The sequence below is a fragment of the Myodes glareolus genome, chromosome X (assembly GCF_982192425.1).
Source record: "Myodes glareolus chromosome X, mMyoGla1.1, whole genome shotgun sequence".
In the NCBI taxonomy this organism is placed as follows: Eukaryota; Metazoa; Chordata; class Mammalia; order Rodentia; family Cricetidae; genus Myodes; species Myodes glareolus.
In genome coordinates, this window is record NC_142053.1 from 21,774,134 (window position 1) to 21,797,003 (window position 22,870).

General features: G+C 45.8%; 1 protein-coding gene across 1 annotated transcript in view; it reads left to right on the forward strand.

Annotated features, from left to right (window-relative positions):
• Positions 1 to 16,359: 16,359 nt before the first annotated feature.
• Positions 16,360 to 22,870, forward strand: part of Gpc4 (glypican 4) — a 113,541-nt gene continuing 107,030 nt past the window's right edge. The window contains exon 1 of the mRNA XM_048450334.3: positions 16,360 to 17,044. Coding sequence (XP_048306291.1) covers positions 16,885 to 17,044 — 160 coding nt within the window. The 5' untranslated portion in view covers positions 16,360 to 16,884. The remainder of the gene's footprint in view (positions 17,045 to 22,870) is intronic.

A 22,870-nucleotide genomic window follows, 5' to 3' on the forward strand; every position in this document is an offset into this window, starting at 1 on the left:
CAGACTTGGTTTAATTGGCTACGTAGCTCAGGCTGGCCTTGAACTCTCTATCTTTCTGCTTTAGCAACCTGAGTGCCGAGATTACAGGTGTGTAGCCAGCTCCTTCTTGTATATTTAGTTTGGCAACAAGATTTTTACCCCCTGAGCCACCTCACTAGCCCTGAAAGTGACTATTTTTATTCCCCTTTTCTACCCGAGTAAAAAAATGCTTAGGAAGATTAACTTCCTCAACATCACTTATGACCAAACGGGCATAGTAGTGGCTCGAGGACAGGTTTGTTGGTCTGCTCTATTAAATTCCACTGTACCAATGAATGAGTAAATTCTGAGAAGGAAGCTGCTACCTAGCCTCAGCAGCTTCTCCAGTCCTCAGCCAGTCTAAACTGCTCTTCGGCACCCTGTGGACTAGAGGAACAGCCTGTGGATGTGTAGTCCTGCACAGGACCAGGAAGGACCACTGGTTCTCCCCTCTCCCCACCCCTCCACCCCCGTGAATCTCACTTCATGAAAAGATACGGGATTGTTCAGGTTTACAGTGGTGCCCAAAATATAGTCTTGCCCCAGGGAACATGGCCTCAGTGTGGCCAATGGATTGTCCTTCTGTCATGCCTTGGAAGCCTGGTGATATTATTGATCTCTTTCTCTTTTGACATATGGAGTGTCAAGTGCTAGACCTATCTGACAGCAAAGAACTGAGCCTGGGGACTCTCTGAAGTCCCTTCCAGTGCCTGGGTGACAGTGTTCCAGAAAGCCTCAGGGCCCTGGGATCAGGCAGCCTTCCTGGGACCAGGACCAGAAGCTGTGGCTAGACTCATATTCTGCTTAGGAGGCAGATGCAAGATGGTGCTACCAGAATGGGGTTGGTGGGGGAAGGGAGCACCGTCTATATTACTGCTCCTTATGCATAATGTATCACAATTATAATACTTGGAATGTATGTGGGGCCTGCTTTCCAGAAGCTTCAAGCTTAATAGAGTACTTTAGTTTCTCAGTCTCTCACACACAGAGGCACACACACTTTAAAGAGCAGGCCAAAAAGTGTTATAAATAAAATTCTAGAACATGAGTGGGAGGAAAAAACAGAAAAATTTCAGTGGAAGAGCTGAGACCGCACCAACTCCGTGTGGAGTGCCGACAAGCCCCAGTTGTGCTATGAATCAGACAGTGGGCTCTGCCCAGGCTTTCTCCTCTCCCTGTCAATCCATGTGTTAAATATGCCACAAATCCTGTTGGCTTTAGGAGAAGGCTGACAGGAAGTGAAAGGAAGGCAGTCTCTGCGACCTGGTGCGTGCCTATGGTTTGGCCCCTGTGCCAACACCCTTCCGTCCAGCCACACAAAATGGTGCTGTGGACCTAAAGGTTCAGCTCACAGTTCATTTCTCCCTTCAAGTTGTAATGGCTCACTCTTTCCTCCTTCTGCCATCTCAAACTGTCCTTCTTTCTCAGGGGAATCAAGTCCTTTGACATTACAAAAACAATATCTCGGCCAGGTGGTGGTGGCGCACATCTTTAATCCCAACAATAGGGAGGCAGAGGCAGGTGGATCTCTGTGAGGTTGAGGCCAGCCTGGTTTACAGAGTTCCAGGACAGCCAAGGATACACAGAGAAACCCTGTCTTTAAAAAAACAGAACAAAACCCAGTATCTCATAATGCTTTCGTTAAGTTTATGATTTCGTGTTGGGTTGTATTCATAGCTGTCCTTGGTCATGAGTGGCTCGTGGGCCTCCAACTGGATACCCCTGCAAGGTTCAGGACATTTTGTTTTTCTGGTATGACCTCACTCCTCCACCTGCCCCTTTGAGGCCCCTGTATTATAAATGCTTCCTCTGGTATGGACCGGTCCACAGTGAAGCCACCGCACACTGCCTATCTGGATCTAACTAACACACAGTGTCTGCCTTGTCAGTTAGTGTTTAGGTCATTTCCAAGACTGGATGCTCTTGGAGGACAAGGCCTGTACTGTGACTTATTCTTTGTTTAGTATGTACGCTCGATGTGTGCCTTTACTCTAGATTTCAATTTTAGGGGAGCTGTCCAAGAATTCCCTGTTTTATGACTTTTGTCATTGTTCTCTGTGGAGGCTGTGTGGAACTGTTTTTTGTTTTCCTTTGTAAAATAATGTCTCAAGTACCCCAGGCTGACCTACAACTTGCTATTCCTTTTGCTTCCACTACAAGAGTGTTAGGAACACAGGCCAGCACTCCCATGCCCAGTTACAAAATACTGGGGATGGCATCCAGGGCTTCACTTGGACTAGGCAAGAATTCCGTCAATTGGCCTACCCCCAATTCCCTGACATGGTTTTTTGAGACAGGTTCTCGTTCTATATCCCAGACTAGCCTGGAAATATAACTCCAGCTGGCCTCTAACACGATTTTCCTGTCCTCTTGGTCTTGCCTCCCAAATGCTGGGATTACAGGCATAAGATCCTACACTGGGCTTCTGGCTAGTCTGAGGAGATGAATCAGGTAGCTATCCACATGACTCGTAACTCCTACGACAACCTCTGCATTCTTCCCCAGCCCCTAGATTTTTTTTTTTTTTTTTTTTTTTTTTTTTTTGCTTTCGAGATATGTCTGGTGTCTGGGTAAAAGACTGCTAATTTTCATGCCAAGGTAACATTTTCTAAAATAACACTGGAGCCAACTCCATGGCTCTAGGACTTTCCTGTTCTGGAAGGCCAGGAAAGACACAGGGATGTTGTTAGGAAGTCCAGAGACATTTTCAGGAGCCTCTGCATAATACGAGCAAAGGAGCTAGTGAAAAAGACTGGCTCTGGAGGGCTATGAAGAACTCTTTGAGAATCTGCTAAATAATATTTTTGTGTGCTGTTTGTAAATGTGACTCGCTTTGAAGCCATCTGTCACGCAGCCCTTTGCAGAGAACTGAGATGTATTTAAATCTGTGAAAATGAGTATATTTTTGTATCTACCAAAGCAGGGCTTTAATGGGTCCCTGCTGTGTGTTGTCCAGTGAGCTCTCCTAATTGTCAAGAAATGTTTCAATGGGATTCAGTGGGGGCTTAGTGATGTGCGGAGAGGCTGTGGCACAGTTCATCTTGGTGCAGTATGTCTTTGGGTACCAAATGAACAGAGAGCTTGCCAGGCCTGAGAGAAGACTGTTTCTCCCTGGGTGCAGGCTAAGGTCAGGGTTTGTATGGGCACTCTTGGGGTTTAGGGAAGCAGCTAAAGGGGCGGAGATAGGTAAGGACAGAGACCTACTGCTCTTCATTTCTTAGTTTATGAGTCTGGAGCTGAGCATTGCTGACAGCTCAGTAATCTTACCCTTATTTTATCTACCCTGCAGTACTGGGGATTGAACTCAGGACCTCGACATCCAGGCCATTTTCACTTTTTAAATTTTTTAAAGATATAGTGTGTGTGTGTGTGTGTGTGTGTGTGTGTGTGTGTGTGTGTGGCTGTCTTAGAACTTGCTCTGTAGGCCAGGCTGGCCTCAAATTCACGCAGAATCCTCCTGTCTCTGCCTCCCGAGTGCTGGAATTAAGGTGTGTGCCACCCCTGCCCGGTGCCATTTTCACTTTTAAGACATTTGTGTTTTCATTACTGTCTTCAGTTTCCATGGTCAATACCGCCAATTTGGCAATGGCTGAGATGTTGAAATTATTGGTGATATCAGCTATTACAGTAAGAAACTGGAAAACCATCAAGGTGACTTTCTTCATATTGCATGGGGGAAGGTAAGTCAGAAAAAATATGTATAAGGCTGATGGCTTGCTTATGGATGTGGCCCAGATAGTAGACTGTTTTCTTAGCATTGCAGGCGTCTTTCTGGGCTCCATCCTCAGTACTATCTAAGCTGGTAGTGGTGGTACATACCTGTAATCACAGCAGCACTCAGGTGGCAGAGGCAAAAACATGAAAATCAAGGTCTTCCTCAACTACATAGCAAGCTAGAGGCCAGCGTGAGATACATGAGACCCTATATCAAAAAAAAGAAAAGATTTACTACATACATATTGGCTGCTGTGGATTGTCCATTGTGTCTTGGGGAGGCATGTCTTCTCCACCTGATAAAACTTGGTTCTTGAAGGCCATGTTCATGTATGTGCATAGCTGGAAGAAGATCTGAACATGTGAGACAAGAAACTGGTAACTGGCAAAATTAGAACTATAAGGGGACTCTGGATTTAGGGTCCAGTGACTTCTCACCATGCTGTAGACTGACTACTCAAATTATTTCCCCCAGAGGGAAACGGTCTAGAACCATCTCACAATAATGTATGTCAAAACCCAAAAGAACTAAAAATCGGTCCTCACACAAATGCATGCATCACATGCTCATAGGAGCGTTATTCAAAAGAGTTAAAGTGTTCGATGTTATCCAGCGATGACTGGCTGACCATGCCAAACACAATCTCACTCTAATGCAAATACTGTAGTCCCTTCCGGTCCACAGCTTTTCTGTGTTTTCAAGTTCTTATAGCAATCACAGTCAACATTGTTAAATAGAAAATTCTAGAAATAAGCAATGTGCAATTTAAAAATTGTTCTTAGGGATACCAGGACATAAGTATTGTAATACCATGACAGTTTATTTGATCACTAGGATATACGCCAAGTGTCTACTGGGTAGGTAGCAAATACAGCGCGGACATAGGACAAAGAGCTGTGATGGAGCAGGATATTACAAAGTTTTATTATGGTACTCATAATACCTGGGGATAGATGGAGAAGTTGAATAGTACCTGAGGCCACATTACATAGCCATGTCTGCATCATTCAGCTCAACACACAGGCATCATATCCCCAAACATCATTGCGAGAAGGGTGACTGTAGTAGAAAGAACCATTTTCTGGGCCAGTGAGATGGCTCTGTTGGTACTTTTACCAACTTTTTACTTTCTGTCCAAGCCTGACATCCTAAATTCAATCCCCAGAACTCACAGAGGAAGGGAAGGACTGACTCGTGGAAGTGGCCCTGTGATCTCTGAAAGTGTCCTGTGATACCTATACACTCTCTCACACATACTGATAATAGTAACAAATAAAAATAAATCATTTTTAAAAATTAAAACAATTTTAAGATCAAATACATTTACATAAATTTCATTATAGTATATTGCTGTAATTTAATTTTATTTTTGCTTGTCAACCCAACTATAAGGTGGCATTTATAGAAAATAAAGTAGGGGAACAGTAGGAGGGTAGTTCAGTGTTAGATCTCTTGTCAAATATGCATAAAGCCATGGATTCCAACCTACACCATGAAACAGAAACAAGCCAAACAAACAATACTCCCAAACAGAATTTAAAAAAACCTCCCACATATGTATATGGAGGCATCTGGGAATGCGTCCCCAGAGAAGAGAGTCTACAGAAGATTATACAGTAAGCTGCTGGCCAAGGGTGGTGCACACCTTTAATCCTTCCAAGGTCAGTGTGGTCTATAGATAGCCAGGGCTACACAGAGAAACCCTGTCTCAAATAACCTAAAGGAAAAAAATTATATAGTAAGCACAGTGTTCAGAGCGTGGGTTTCAGGAACAGAACTGGGCACTCACGGCTCTCCCAGTAGGTGCCCTTGGACATGTGATATAGATAAGAAAACACAATTTCCTTATCTGTGAAACGGAGATGACACTAGTACCAATTCATGGAGTTGCTGCAAAAATTGCATAAGCCACGAGAAGTATTCAAAAGATTATATGAAAGTATTTTGGAGATGATAAGAGGTTATCTGGGGTCAGATAGCAAATATTTCCACCAGCATCAAAGGTACAGTCAAGAATTTGAACCAGCACTGGGCTGTCAAAATGCAACAGCCGAGCCAGGTGTGGTGCAAACCTGCCTTTTTAGCATTAAGGAGGTGAAGCCTGGAGAACCCAGTGTTCAGGTAAGCTTCAGTTAAATAATGAATTCAAGGTCAGCCTGAGCTATACAAGATACTTTCTCAAAAATAGCAACAAACAATTCAATTTATAGTGTTCAGGTCAGAGTAGATGACTGCCCAAACATATTACTAAACATTTTTATTCATTCTAGTTTTTGCAGTACTAGTTATGGATTTATATATGCAAGGTAAATAGACTACCATTGAGCAATATTTTATTAATATATATTAATTTGCATTGTAATGGGCTTCATGTTCATATTTTCATACACGTGTATAATGTATGTTAATCATATTCAACTGGCATTACCCTCTTTTATCCCCCTCCCACTTGGCTAGTCCACTTTTCCTTTCTCTTCTCAACCAGCCCTTCTTCTACTTTGATGTCTTTTTTTTTTTTAATAATCCACTGGCTTTCATTAGGGCCGCCTACACCACTGAAATTTAAAATGGTCCCCTACTCCCAACATCCATCTGCTGTCTTTAGAGTCTCACAGGTGATACTGTTCACTGGTTTCCTCTGGGGTTGAAACATTCCATCCTATAGGGAAGTTCCTCAAGCCAGAGAAGGTAAATAACCTAAGACAGAGCTAGGAAGTCCCTGAAACTGACCAGGTTTACTAGGCTCTTTCTTCCGGAGAGTAAACAAGCCAAGAGTAAACAAGCCAAGAGTAAACAAGTCAAGCTTCAAAGAAAACTCTCATACCCATCAAGCTGCCTGGAAGAAGCAGCAATCAGCTGAGCTGCCTACAAGAGGTTTCGACCACCGGCAGTGGTGTCACATGCTGCAGGCCTTTAACCCCAGCACTTGGGAGACAGAGGCAGGCGGATGTCTGTAGTTTGAGGCTAGTTTCAGGACACGCTCCAAAACCTACAGAGAAACCATGTCTTCAACCCCCCCCCCCCCCCCCGCAAAGAGATTTAGAACAACTGAGCACTTAGAAAGAAGGGACACTCCCTCACTTTTCCCCTGCTGGCTGTGCAGTGTGCTCCAGGTTCCCAGCTCTGGGAGCTGTCACCCATGCTGGGGTGGGCTTTGGTGAAGCAGCTGTCTTTGAATCATTTCTGCTTCTGTAAGTGACCCCTCACCCATATTTCTGTAAGTAACCCCCATTAAAACTCACTGATTCACCAAGTTGGACTTTGTGGTATCTGTAGTTTGATATGTCCTGGGCTCCCTGTCTGAACTGAGTAGATATGTGTGGGAAAATTTGCTCACACAACAGATGTCTAGGGCTGGAGTCTTTCTAAATTTGCCACACTGGCCTAGAAGTTACTATACAGCTAAGGCTAGCCTCAAACTTGAGATCTTCCTGCCTCAGCCTCCTGAGCAGTTGAGATTACAAGCACGCACCACCAGTTCAGCCCAGTTTACTACTTTTAAACAACATAACACTCAGTCACCAGGGCTGGAGAGATGGCTCATTGGTTGAGAACATTGGCTGCTCTTCTAGAGGACCTGAGTTCAATTCCCAGTACCCACATGACAGATCACAGCTGTCTGTAACTCTAGTTCCAGGGGATCTGACACCCTTATACAGACATGCATACATGCAGGAAAAACACCAATGTATATAAAATTAAAACAACAACAACAAAAAAAGACAGTCACCTAGTTTCTCCTAAGTAGTGAAGAGAGGCCACGCCCCCTCAACAGAATTTGTGATTTTTGATACAGGGTCTCAAGTAGTCCAGGGTGGCCTTGTATCCATTATTTAGCTGAATTGACCTTGAGTGCCTGGTCTTGTTTCCTACCAGTTCCCAGCGGAGTCTTCCACTTAGCTGGTTCTCCACTCTTGTCTCTGTAAAACTGGTAATGACCCTACTCGGATGTTATGATGCTTGTCTCTATAGTTGTTTTTTTTGTTTTATAGTTGTGCTTTTGTCTCTATAGTTGTTTCTCTTTTTCCATGTTCAACTCTTTCTCAGATAGGATTATAGTTATCTTTCCAGATTTTCCAGTGTGAAGGGCCGCATCCACATGCCCCATTACAAGATGGCGCTGACATCCGGTTTCACCGCCAGGTGAACGCACATGTGCTAGGTAACTTTCCACTGCTGTCCCCGCCTACTCCCGAGGCATCATCTGGGATTATGGGCAGCGGACCAATCCAAGAGTGACACGTACCCGAAGCAAGGTCTGTTTCCTATATAAGGGATGGGTTCCTTCATATCTGGGTCCCCGGCCATGTTAGCTGATGCTCTCTCTCCCAAGGGGCATTAAAGCTATTTCTGCAGAAGAATCCTAGTGTCCCGCGTGGTTCTTGCTGGCGAGACGGTAGCGTGGGACATTCCAGCTTTTGGGTTATGCAGGGCAGACCTTGGCAACTTAACTCTGATTTCTCATCCCCGTCATCGTCTGTCCACTTAAGGGGTTCTAACACCATGAATTTTAGAGTAGATAATTGATAAACATTTGGAGCTAAGCCATAAGAAGAAAGTCCGTATTAATAGAAATATAAGGAATAAAAAAACCCCAGGGAACATTAGACTGCTGAGAAAAAAATCAAGAAAGAAAAACAAGGTCTTCTCCTTACTAGGATGGTTATGGTCACTTAAACATATATGTACACATATATGTATGTACACAAGCATGTGACTAGGTTGCATATAAGCATATATATTTTACTTATGTGTACATATGTATACATATATATATACACATGTTGTTTAGATGATTAAATTTTATATGCACTCATACAAATAATCCCCAAACTAGATAATAACATGATCAATAATTTAAAGGATAAATTCCATAATATACATACATATATATACATATATACATATGTATATATACCTCATAGTCATGTTTTGTTGTGTTTCTCCCATTTGGTATTAAGGAATGACATGCATATGGTGACATGCATAAATCTGAAGTGATAAATTTTTACATATGTATGTACCCATGAAACCACCACTTGGATCAAAATGTAGAACATTTCTAGAACCCCAGAAGGTTTCCTCGCATTTCTTTCTTCAAAGTGACTAAAATATTGACTAAATTCAGCGTGTTTTCCAAAGCATATCACTTGCAAATGTATTTAGGAACGGCAAGTAGTTTGTCAGGCATGGTGGCACTTGCCCGTAGTCTCAGCCACTCAGAAGGCTGAGGCAAGAGTGCTCAAGTTTGTGGTCAGCTCGGGGAACTTAGCGAGACCCAGTCTCGAAGTAAAATTTAAAAAGCCTCTGTGTTTGGAAGGGGATGTGGCTCAGTGGTAAAGTTCTTAGCATGTCTAAGTCCCAGGGTTCTACGCTTAGTCATACATATGTAATCCCACAAAAGAAGCAAGTAGAATCATGGTAAGTCACATTTTTAAATAAATGAAAGATAGGAAATTAGACTAGATATTTAATAGATATTTAAGGGCAAGGATGTGGTTCATTTGATAGAGTGCTTACCTGGCACACCCACAACCTTCTGCTTTGCTTCCCAGCATGCTAAGAAAAGATAATAAGCCATTTATTTATTTTGAGAAAGAGACTCACGTAGTCCAGGCTGGCCTTAAGCTTATTATGGAGCCACAGATGATGCTGAATGTGCGGTTCTCCTGTCTCTACCTCCATACTGCCAGGAATGTCGACACATGCCACCACACCTGGTTGTGGCACTGGGGATCAAGCCGAGGGCTTTATGCATGCTAGAGAAGTACTACCAACAGAGTTACATTCCGGTTCTCAAGAACTTGTTTCTTAGTACATCTTTTAAAATAATCCCTAAAATGGCCAGGCAGTGCTGGTGAATGACTTTTATCCCAGCACTCAGGAGGCAGAGGCAGGTGGATCTCTGAGTTCCAGGCCAGCCTGGGCTGCACAGCAAAACCCTGTCTCGAAACCCAAGGTCAAATCAAAACAAAAACAGAAAAAAGAAAGAATGAAAGAAAAAGAAAAAAAAATCCTGAAACCAAAGGAAGCAAAGCAAGACTTTCTTAGAGTTGTGGATATGGAGGGGTAGGAAAGAACCTCATTTTCAAAGTCCTCCTGTCTGCCAGGAGGTTTCAGGTCCTCTGAGAACAACTAAGAAAATGCCAGTTAGAATGATCATAGAAAACCAGTCTGACTGAAGGAAGCTCGCATCTGTTAGCATGGAGGGACATGGGAAACGCCACCCCCCTGTGTTGTGTGTCTTGGATTCCATTCTTTGCCAGGAAGGAATGTGTGTGCAGGTTTCAGTGTCCAGCTCATTTGAATGCGTTATTGTTTCGAGCAGCAGGAACAGCAGCAGTTCCGCAGACATTGCCCATCCGTGGTTCAAAAATGACAAATGTCAAACTATGTCTGACCTGCTCTCCGACTCTTTTATCTGTGCTATCTCTTTGGAATAGAAATGCCTGCTCCCCGCTGGTTCTTCTTTAAAAATGCATATTGTCTCTTCACATAGAAGGCCGAGCATGATGGCGCTGCCAAAAAGGGGCTGGGGGGGTGGGAAAGGAGGGGAAGGACTCCATTGAGACATCTCAGTTTTGAAGTTCAAGTCCACAAAGCTGTCGGATTACACGGGCCCTCCATTAAGAACTTCCTTATGGCCACTTAAGGTATTTTGCTGCTTTTCAGGTGTGCTTTTTTTTTTTTGTCAGTTTCTTGATCTTCACTACAGAGAAGCAGGTCTTTCAAAGTCCATGTGGGGGAGGGTGCCCCTCAGTGCCTTGAAGCCCCTGGAGAGTGAAACTGTCACAGGATGAATTATTTGCTTTGTCATAGGAGGGCAATCCCATACATAACCATGGACCACTATTGCTTTACCAGTTTCACTTCCAAAGATGAAGCACAGCCATCAGTATGCAAAATGAGCAAACTGAGGTGGCTGTCTCCAGGTAGATGTGGGCCCTACTCTCCGCCCTAGGTTAAGGCCACCAATCTTCCAAGTGTCCAAAGGTTTTTTGCTGAATCAAAATTTTATTTTTTTTATTTGTTTGTTTATAAACAACGTTTGAGTATCTTGGCATCAAGTATCAAGACTGACTGACCTTGAACTTGCTATGAAGTCAAGGGTGATCTTGAACTTCCTGCTCTTCCTGCTTTCTCCTTGGCATACACTATGACCTTCCTGCTTTCTCCTATAGGCATACACTATGACCTCCCCGCCCCACCCCTCTGTGTGTGTGTGTTTTCTGCCAGAAATTTGAACTCAGAACTTTATGCATACCAGGCAAGCACTTTACCACCTAAGCTTACATCCCAACTCCTAGATCAATTATTTTTTTTTCAAACAAAAATTCCATAGTGTTTACGATGAAGGCAAAGTCTCTCATATTCTAGTCTCTTATATTTTTGGTTGTGACCTTTAACGGCTGAGCCATCCCTCCAGCCCTCTAGGTAAATTTTCTATCACTAAATTACATTACAAGTCTTAGAATAAACATTTGTATAAAATAAGTAGTCACATAGTATAGCTTGCTTGGTTGCTCAGAAAGGTGAAGAACCAAGGGACAGAGAGAGCTACTGGATGAAATTTGGTCTGAAGATGTGCTGAATCTGTACAAAAAAAATTTATTTATTTATTTATAGTCAGAGTCTCATGCAGCACAGACTGGCCTGGAAGTCATTTTGTAGCCAATGATAATCTTGAACTTCTGATTTTCCTGAACTTCACTTCTCAAGTTCTGGGATTACAGACATGTCCCACCAATCCAAGTTTATGGGGCGCTAAATACCCAGCCCAGGGCTTCGCTCTACTGACTGAGCTACATCCCTAGTCCTGCTCAAACAATCTTTTAACAGTTCTAAACTAGTCGCTCACTTTGAGAAACCAGAAGATTTCAAATAGAGGTCTTTTCTTTCCCTGGGAAAATGCCTAGTTCATGGAGGAGCTCCTGGAAGTGCTGCGGCGAAGAGTTCTCAGACAGTGTGCAGAGGGTCAAAGTTGGCAGTTATTTGCTTTCAAGGTCTAGAGACAGGAGCTGCTGCTGCTGCTGCTGCTTCTGCTTGGAGCTTCTCAGGCAGGCTTTCTAGAAACCCGAAGGCTGAATCTGAAAGAACTACCCATGGAATGGAGAACAGCTCTGTATTCACAAGGCAAATCCCGTAAGGGTGCAGTGACTTCCTGACATGAGAGAGGAGGACATATTCTTGTTGGCGCACACAAACAACTTAGCGTAACTAGGGAAGGAACCCTCTTTCTTCTCACCCCGTCTTTGTATTTGATGGCGTGGGGAGCTAACCAGTTGATCAAAAGAACCTGATTCAATTTATTCTCTTTGCTTGGAGGATAGCACAATGTGTTCTTCATTCCCTATGCATGGGATGAGAAATCCCTCACCTGGGAAAAGCAGGTATGCTGTAAGTGCATTCTGTCTAAGTCAGCCCTGGCTAAGACATCTTGCCTCCTCTTAGAACTAAGCAGTGTCCCACACATTGTATGAACTCCAGGATCAGTTATTAATCTGAAGCACGATCTGGGGAAATTCCACATTTACCACTAACCCTAAATGAAACCCAGAGCACTGTATTTTGTGACCAAAAATAGCATGGGATTATGACAGAGGTCTTAGTTTTCAGTCTCAGTTCAGCTACTCAAAGGGCTCTATGGTTATAAGCTACACTACTTGTCTGAGACTTGGTTTCCTTGCCTCTTTTAAAAAGAAACCCCAAAACCTTGCTGTGGGACCGTCTCCTAGGAATGTCGGAAGCTACACCCATAATCCTCCACCTATGCTCATGCAGGCACCCCCAACCACCCACATGCACACACACACACACACACACACACACACACACATACACGAAAGTAGAAGAGGAACTTACTGAGAAGAAAAGATTCAGTTGGAGGGGAGTTCAAATAAGAGGGGACTTGGGGAGATACGTTCAAAGTACTTTGTGTGTGTGTGTGTGTGTGTGTGTGTGTGCGTGTGTGTGTATACATGTGTGTGTGTGAGACGTTGTTAAAGACTGAATTTAAACAATGGCCCCAAAATTCAAGATGTTCTTGTTTGAAGGGATGCCAGGAGTTGGACCAGAGCTTTGGATCTATTAAGCATACATTCTGTCACTGAGCTGCATCCTAAGCCCCTAAGACACCTACATTTTTCAGCTATGAGGGTAAACCAGGCAGCATCTTGCAAACCGAAAGGCGCTGCCGGCTCACATTGCGGCATGTCTGTGTGGCGGAATAGTACATGTCCTTAAGAAGGAAGGGAATACTGAAATATGTTAGTCCATGGATGGACCCCGAGAGACAGCTTGACACTGAGTGAAGGTAGCCAGACAAAAACATCCCCACATTGTATAATTCTCTGCATACGAAATGTCCCCTAGAAACAGGAAGCCAGTTGATTTGGTGGGCAAATGGAGTGCTCATAGTGTAGCTTGCTTTCGGGATGATGACTATGTTCTGGAACTAGTTATGGTACAATGTGACTGAACTGTGTATCGTGTATCTTATTTGTGTGTACATGTGCAACTGTGTTTGTATGTGTGCAGAAGCATATTGAGGTCAGGGGTCCACCTTGGGTGTTGGTCCTCAGGAGCCAGGCACCCTGCTTTGTGAGACAGGATCCCTAGTTGGGACCTAGAGCTCACAGAACACTGATTTGGCTAAGCTGGCTGGCAATCCTGTTCCATCCTCCCTAGCACTGGGAGTTCAAATGTGTGCCTCTACACTGGGCCTTTTTACACTGGTTCTGAATATTGAAGTCAGTTTTTCATACTTGCATGGCAACTAAGCTAGTTCCCCAGCCCTCAACTGTATTATATTCAAATGATTAAAATGGTAAATTCTATGTGATCTTTCCTATAATATTTTTAAAAAGTGAAAACCAGGGGTTGGAGAGATGCCTCAGTGGTTAAGAGCACTGGCTGCTCTTCCAGAGGTCCTGAGTTCAATTCCCAGTACTCACATGGTGACTCACAGCCATCTATCATGAGATCTGGTGCCTTCCTCTGGCATGCAGGTGTACATGCAAGCAGAACACTGTATACATAATAAAATAATGAATCTTTAAAAAAAAGTGAAAACCAAATCAAATCGAAGTCATGTGAAATCTTGCATTGTACATGCAGTCTTCAACACACTGGTGGCGGAGGACTCACACACTCCCCTCCCCCTACACCCTCTACTACCACCCCTCCCCCAACCCGGCATAGGTGCGTCTCCAGCCTGTTGGAGAGCTGGGGTGGGGGAGGAGAGAGAATAAGGAACTAGGGCCATCTGAAAAGTTTCCTTCTGGGCGATATTTGTTTCATAGATTGCCAGTTGTTCACCCTGTTTGTATTTAAATGAAAGGAGACTTTGAAGTGGGAGCCGCCCCAGTGCAAGGCTTGGGGTTCCTGCCTTCTCTGGTAAAGTTCAGACTTGTCCAGATCTGCCTGTAGCCAGAGGTTACTGTTTCTGGTAGAAAAGGCTCAAGTTTTGGCTAATAACATGCTAAGAGGAAGAGCATTAGTGGCTTGAGGGGGGAAAAATGAATTTCTCTTGTTCTGAGACGCAGCGTTCCAACTGCCCACTTTATAGTTTAGGAGAATCCTTTTTTTTCTCTTATTGTCACTGAATTTTATTTCATTTTAGCTTGAAAGATGGTCTTGTGTAGCCCAGGCTAACCGCAAACTCCTTGTGTTCCCGAGGCGCTTCTTGAGTTCTTTATCTTCCAGCCTACACCTTCTGGGATTATAGGTGTGCACCATATACCTGGCTCAGAGTTTCATTTTACTATTAATGTTGGCTGTGTCTCGGATCATATTTCACTTGGCGAAGAATACCTTTAAGTACACATCAATGAAAGCTAAGTGCTTGCAGTACCTCGAGGACCTCATGGTTATCAGTTTAAGGATTACCTGGACTGTTCAAAACTTCCTTGAAAAATCACAGGAAATTTAGTGGAACCTAGTTTGCATAACTTAAATGCGTTTCCAGACATCAGAAATTGAAGGTCCCAACTGGGTGTGGCGATGTAGACATCTAATTCCAGCACTTGGGAGGCAGAGACAGGCGAATCTCTGTGAGTTAGAGGCCAGCCTGCTTTACAGAGTGAGTTTCAGGACAGCCAGGGCTATGTGGAGAAACAAGCACACAAACAAAAAGAAATTGGAAGTCTCAGTTAGAGACGGGTCCCAGTGTGTGTGTCTGTTCATGCTGCTGGTCTATGAGAGTTAATATAAGGAGACCGGAGTCTGCAGTGGGCATTCAAAACAGCTCCCCTAGTTCCTATGGCTCCGCATGGACAACCATGTCAACGAGGTTTACAAAGAGCCATGCAGGAAGTCTCAACAAACCCTCTGAGGGCGATAATTGTAATGATGGTTCATATCTTCACCCTATGTAATTTTATGGGAATTGAGAGTCTAGCCAAATAATAAGCTCCAGCCCTTTTCATCTGCCCAGTTCCCAGCACACTCCCGAGGTGTCTGAGGCACTTCTCACCCTAACCGCTTAAAGCAGATTGTAACAATAACAACAGTAATGACAAGTTCACAATCTGCACGGTTCCCTTCATTAAAGGAGCCCTGGGAGCTTCAAAAACACTCATTAATGGAATCTGACAAAGCTCGGAAGGTGGGAAGACTCACCCATGCCCAGTTTTCTTGTGGCTAAATGTAGATTGGGAAGGAGTGGAGATCCTGGGCTATCATTCCCTGTGACCACCATGGACCCCCATTCAGGAGTCCGGGTTTTGGACCCATTGCCCTTAGGTGAGTGCTAATTAGTAGCGTTTTCTTTCTCTCTGTGGAGCCTCAGTTTTAATATGTCCATAGGGCAGTGTGGGGGCAAAAGTACTCCCAAGCAAACTTGGGAGAACATCTACTCAAGGTTCATATATTTTTTTTCTGGTCAGTTTCAGAGTTTGTTTATATTTATTGCAAAACCTAGGGCACGAGTGGAAACGGAACATTCTGTGGGGATGAGAAAATGGTTGCCAGAGTTAGGAACTCATGAACCTGTGCTCATGAAGGAACACTGTGTGATGGGAAGCTGGTCCAGGAAGGTTAGGTGAGCCTCTTAGGCCAGTTCTGAGTTCCAAGTCCCTCCGCTGTTTGGAGCAAAACAATGCTAGTAACGTGAGTGGGTGCCTTCCTCGCCCAGGCACTGGTTAGGAGAGGCCCTGGATACCGGGTGGCAGCAGTAAGTCAGGTATTGGGGCTGAAGTGTGCTGCTTTGGCCCGCGGGGACAGGTGGCTGTGGGGAAAGGCTTGTGGCTCCGTCAGGGGCTGAAGGCTCCAAGACCCAGGCCACCAGGATCCCTGGGACTTGGGCCCTTAAACGGGAAGAAACTGGCCTTTCCTCTCCAGGCGGGGAGGGGGAGCGGGGGAGGGACAGGTTCTCCGCCTCTTGAGGAGGAGGGCAGGAGGGAGGAGTCCAGCAGGGCGTGTCGCGAGAGGGAGTGCCGGGCGCCCCGTGCGGGCCCCCTAGGAAGTGGATTTGGCCCGCTCCGGATCCAACCCAGCTTCCAGGTTTTCTCCCGGCCCGGCCCTGCGTGCTCCCGCCTGTCTCGGGCTCCCCCCCCCGTACCCGCCCCCTCCCTCCCTAGGGCCGCCCCGCTTGGCCAAGTTTGCGGAGCCTCGCTGCGCGAGCCGGGCCAGTCAATCAGCCGCAGAGCTGAGAAGGGCACAACTGTGCGGCCGAGGGCAGTGAGCGGAGCCGCGCCGGGTAGCCGGAGCGCCGCGCCAGCGATCACCCGCCGACGCCGCCCACACTCTGCTCTCCTGCGACGCCTGCCACCTTCCCTTCCTTTCCTGAGCCCCTCCGCCCCTAGCCAACTGGCCCGGGATCTCTAGCCTTCGGAGCCCCGAGGTCACCGATCCTCTCCCTATTTCCCTTGGGTCCTGCGCCCATTCCACGCCTTTTTCCCTGTACTCCACCCCGGCCGGGCGCCTGGCACCGGGGACCGTTGCCTGACGCGAGGCCCAGCTCCACTTTTCGCCCGCGTCTCCTCCTCTTGCCCTCCTCCTCCTCCTTCTTTGCTACCAACTGCAACTCCTCGGTCCTCGCTCCACTCGTGAGTCCTTGACTCCGCGCTTCTCCGCCCGCTCCGCAACCCCGCTTTCCATCCGGTCTCATTCTGTTCCCCAAAGGTGGGAGCGCGTCTGCCCGGGTCCGCACCATGGCACGGTTAGGCTTGCTCGCGCTTCTCTGCACCCTGGCCGCGCTCACTGCCTCGCTGCTGGCTGCGGAGCTCAAGTCGAAAAGTTGCTCGGAAGTGCGACGTCTTTACGTGTCCAAAGGCTTCAACAAGAACGATGCCCCCCTCTATGAGATCAACGGTAGGTGGGAATCCTCCCCCATTTTCGAGCGGTGGGCACCCCGGGAAAGGGGCGGCCCCCACGCCACACCAGGTAGCCGAGAGGGTGAAACCGGCAGGCGGGAGCCAGCTCCGGCGCGGAGCCGGCACCGCGAGTGGAGGGGCGCCGCCGGTTTGTGCAGTGCCACTCCGGTGTTCTGCGCCCCCCCCCCCCCAAGTCTTTTCGGTCTCGGGAAGACACTAAGGACTCTGGCCCTCAGAGTGCGTGGCATGGGCTCTCTTGCCTTTTCCGGGTTGAATTCCTTACTGGGTTCCCCGCTTTGTTGTGTGGGTGACGACGAGGCCGAGTGGGGGCGGGGTGGGAGAACCTCTCGGAGTTTGCAGATTCCTTGGGGTGCAAAAACGTGCGACTTGAATGAGTGGTTCATTGACGTTCTCCTAAAACCCCTCTCTCCGCCTCTCTTCCACTGCTGACACGGATTAGTTTTAGGACCTGCAAGGGCTTTAGAAGTCACCTTTAAAAAGCGAACGCCCTCCTTTACTCCCCACTCTTCCAAATCCTGACTTTTGGGAAGTCTCCAGCTTTCCGGAAGGTGTTGGATAAGAAGGGTATTTCCCTCCCATTTCTCTTTTCTCACCTCATTTTAAGGGTTAATTGCACTTTCAATTACAGACCTTTGAAAGGACTGATTACAGGAAACCTGAATCTCAGTTTGGAGATGGTTATGCAAATGAAGATGGCTTTGCCTCTGAAAAAGTTCACCGGATTTCAGCACAAGGGGGGGGGGGGAGAGCGTGGGGTATTTGGGGAAGCCCTCCTGGAGCTCTGGGGAGGCAGCACCCCGGGTACTCACTCCCTCTTCTCCTGGTCGGGAGGTCTCGAGGCCCGCCGGTGGCAGTGCCTGGGCGAGTCCTCCTTCCCTGTTGTACTAGATTTTCGCAGCTGCCAACTGTTGCGCTCAGCCCTGCGGGTTGGCGCCCGGAGCGGCACAGGTAGCTTGTTCACCCTTGGGGCTCAGAAAGAGCCATGAACCTTACTGGCTCTTGGCCAGCTTAACCTAACGGAGGAGTTAGAGATTCGAGCCCCGAAGGCCAAACCTCCATTCCAAACCTTTCATGGAAGTGTGCAGAGTGCGCCTTTGCCTCGCTGTACTGGTTGCCCGGGTGGGGCAGGCAGGGGGCCAGCATCCAGCAAAGGAAATACTGTAATTTTAACCAGGCACTTCCAAAGGCTTAGGAAGACTTGGGGGGCGCGGCGCTCATCTTTTGGAAGGGCTATTAATAACCTTGGAGATTAAGTGCAGTCATCAATTACATATAAATTACAAAAGTAATTGAGGGAAGTTGCTGGGCACTTTGAGAGTGTAACCGGCCTCCGTCTGGAAATAGAACTGAGGAAATTGTTGGAAGTAGCCCAGGCGGCCCCTGCACCTTTACAGTTGTCAAGTAACTCACACAGTACTGATGAAAGGTTGTTTGCCCTTCAGCCGCCTGTCTTTTGGGGAGCTCAAGTATGTCCTCCCAGCCTCCTGATTTTATTGGTTGTAGCGCTCTGAAAAGCCCCCTTTCTTTTCCCTCTTCCTCCTGGCCTGCCAGTAACAGAACTGAACCAGCAGTCGCCGAAGCTTGGGGGCTCTGCAGGTCAGACCTGGGGTCTTTGTGCCTTGCCCAGTTTGGGCCTGGGTGCTTCAGAGATGATTGCCGTGAAGATTACACTTGTCATTCCCACGTTCTGAAGGGAGGCATGCAGCCATGCCCTTACTGGGAAAGGGACAAGTCTCCATCTGGTCGTGCAGAGAACATGTGTCTTTGAGATGGACTGGAAGCATTTCGGGAGTGGACAACCCAATCGCTCCCCTCTCCCGTTTCTTCAGGTTTGGGGTGTGCAGTCTCAGGAGATGTCAGGGCATCTTCCCCAGCTAGCATCTAACGGGAAAGGAAGCTGGGAAGGTGTTCAGGGACACTTAAGTGTTCCCATGGATTGTCGTCAGCCCTGGAAAACACCTGAGGTACATTTTTGCATAAATGTCTATCTGGACCCCCGCCCTCCCCTCAAAAAAGATAGAGGAGTTACTAGTGACCTGTGGCAGGAAATGGAAGCTAATGTGCTCACACCCAAAACATTTTATTCTTTTTGTCTTGTCCTTCATCTCCCTCCCAGGGCTGCTGCTTTTATTTCCCCTTTTGAATGACCTACTGGACCGCATTCTCCTGGGGAACAAAGGAAGTGCCTTTTTAGCTGGAATCCTTGGAAGACCACCAAGGACTTTAGCTCATGCAGTGCAATTTCGCACCACTTTCAACAATAACAAAAATGCATGACTGAATGGCTCAAAAATGTGGAGTGTTAGAGGCATTCATTTGAGTCTAGGACACTGTCACAGCACAGACAGACCCAAGCAAATACCTTTAGACGGGTGATACAGAAATGGGGTAGTCTTTACCATTATGGGTGATACAGAAATGGGGTAGTCTTTACCATTATGGGTGATACAGAAATGGGGTAGTCTTTACCATTACGGGTGATACAGAAATGGGGTAGTCTTTACCATTACGGGTGATACAGAAATGGGGTAGTCTTTACCATTACGGGTGATACAGAAATGGGGTAGTCTTTACCATTACGGGTGATACAGAAATGGGGTAGTCTTTACCATTACGGGTGATACAGAAATGGGGTAGTCTTTACCATTACGGGTGATACAGAAATGGGGTAGTCTTTACCATTACGGGTGATACAGAAATGGGGTAGTCTTTACCATTACGGGTGATACAGAAATGGGGTAGTCTTTACCATTACGGGTGATACAGAAATGGGGTAGTCTTTACCATTACGGGTGATACAGAAATGGGGTAGTCTTTACCATTACGGGTGATACAGAAATGGGGTAGTCTTTACCATTACGGGTGATACAGAAATGGGGTAGTCTTTACCATTACGGGTGATACAGAAATGGGGTAGTCTTTACTATTACCCTGGCCCCTCCAGTTGCACACGTTAGCCTCATCTTGTGTGGACTATCCCCAGAGAATTTTGGCCATTTGGGGAGGCAGTTGTGGGGAAGTCAATGTAAAGACTTGGTTTCAGCCTAGGTCCAAATGAATTAGATGCCAAGTGCCTTATTTGGGAGAAGTATCTATTTTCTTCAAAGCCAGAGATGGTTTTCTAGGCAAAGTGTTGCAGTGTCTAGGTGACCAGTTCATTGAGCCCTGGGCTAATCCAAGTTTAAAGTTTTATTTTATTTGGAAAGAAGGGTCTATCCCTTTTCTTGAAGTTTTATTCTTGATAGCCTTGAATTTAGCCTTCTGGAGTTCTGAATAGACTTTGAGAAGAAGCCACATCCTGAAGGACTCTCAGTAACAGATCATAGTTGGGATGATCTGATTTTTTTTCATCATAGATGGTTGGGAGCCACCATGTGGTTGCTGGGAACTGAACTCAGGACCTCTGGAAGAGCAGCCAGTGCTCGCTCTTAACCTCTGAGCCATCTCTCCACCCCTGATCTGATTTTTTAAAGATTTTTTTTATTTATTTACTTACTTATTTAGTATATAGTATTGGCATCAGACCTCATTACAGATGGCTGTGAGCCACCATGTGGTTGCTGGGAATTGAACTCAGGATAATCTATCTGATCTTGATGTGTTTTCAAGGGTGTTAGAGAATAAAAGTACACCATACTTACTGCCAGGGTTTTCAAGTGAGGTTCTGCATTGCCCATGTGCTTGACTCCAGTACTTTTCATATAAGGGCCAGTCCAGATGCTATGAGAAAAAAGCATCTGTAATAGCTTTTATTGGCCATATCTTTCCGTAGTGCCTACTATGCGAAGTATTCTGTGCTTAGTATTGCAGAGACAACAAGAAGGACAGGAGATTCACCCCGTACAAACACACCCACACCCACACCCACACACACCACCTTGTCTGGTAGTAGGGATATAAGCCATTCACACATACTTCGAATGCACTAAGAAATGCGATAAGTACCATGTGAATGAGACGAGAAATGTGGGCTTGGGGTATCTCAGTGGTAAAGCATGTGCTTAGCATGTTCCAGGCCCTAGGTTCAACTCCCAGCACTAAAATAGAGAAAAACCGCAAACAAGGAGAAAAGATTGGGACTAGAGTATTAAATGGGTAATGATAGTTTGTTAGTATAAAATAATATACTATCTAGAATTCTAACTGTTCTCATCAGGATATGCAGTAACTAGCATTTTACTAAGAGCCTGCTGGAATTGTAAAGAGTGTGGCATTTGGTCAGAAGATACTGTTGGACTTGGAAAAGGTCCCTCTTCACAGTGACATAGAATGATTCCAGTGAGAAATTTGTGCTGGTCACTGTGACCTTGGAGCCTTGGTTTCTTGTTCATTTATCTTCATGAGCAACGCACCTGTAAGCATGTATCTACACTTGAAAATGTGTGTCTTAAAGGATCCTGGGATGCTTTGTTGGGACAGAGTGGGGAAGAGAAGGAGAGAGTTATTGAGATTTTATTGTAAATCAGACAAGATAAGTTTTCAAGGTTTGTGTTTCCCTCTTCCTGCTGGCTTGGATTTTTTTGTTTTGTTTCGAAACAGGGTTTCACGAAGTAGCCCTGGCTGTTCTGGAACTCACTGTGTAGGCCAGGTTGGCCCTGAATGCACAGAGATCTGCCTGCCTCTGCCTCCCAAGTGCTGGGGTTAAAGGTGCGTGCCACCATGCTTGGCTTGGGTTGAATTTTCTTACTGATTTTATGATTTCTTAATTTGTTGGCATTGCCAATTTGGCTCTCGGTGTCTCATTTGAGAGGGTCCTAGTGAGGTTCAGGGCCCGTCTCTTCAGTATTACAGCGACTGTCTTCCGGATGTGCTCATAAAGGAACTTAGTAGCAGTTCTGGCTTATGCAGTTGAATCTCTTCTCGAATGTATAAATATAAAATATTGGATTCAGCATAATTACTATTTTCCTTTTTGGTTTGATTCGCATCAGGTTGCACGCAATTTCAGGATTAGCTGGAGACTAGATTGAAGAAGGAAAAAGGGAGTTTTCTGTGTTTTGAACATCAGTGTTAATCTGAGTCAGTTCAGAGTGTCTTTCTCTGGCTCCCCAGTTTAACTGTTTTAGGTAGCACAAGTTTTGTTTCTACATATCCTCATAAAGATGCATTTTGGCCTTATAATAGCTAGTGTGTACTTTTCTTGGCTCAGTTTTGTGCTAAGGACTTTGTCTCATTTAAAGGCCACAATTATCATGCAGCCAAAATTATCACCTCTAATTTACTCATAGAAACTGAGATCGGAAGGGCTTAGGAAATACATTCACGGGGCTGGAGAGATTGATAGTTCAACAGTTAAGGGCACTGGTTGCTCCTGCAGATGACCTGGGTTCCATTTCAAGCACCCACATAGGGGCTTACTACCATCTGCAGCTCTAGTCCCAGGGGATCTGATGCCCTCTTCTGGCCGCTGAGACACCAGGCGTGCACATAGTACACAGACATGCAGGCAAAACACAGAAAAGTAAATTAAGTAAATAAAATGATTAAAATTTAAAAAAAAAGATTTTTCAGAGTTCTACAGATAGTGGCAGAGGTGGGATTTGAACTCAGGTCATCTTTGACCTAGATTAATATATTTACTTTGTGAGTAGGCGATATGACAGGAAGGTACGTTCTCTAGTCCCCTGGGGGTTTTAGATATGTGAGATCGGTAGCATTGCCCTCACACTGTGGTAGAGAGGAGCCAGTCACATCAACAGGCAAAATGGTCAAACCCAGATACAGACAGTATATAGAGTGCATAGTAGAAGGGATAAACGCTATTTTCTGGATCATGGGGAGCAGTGAGAGTTCCTAGGGAGGA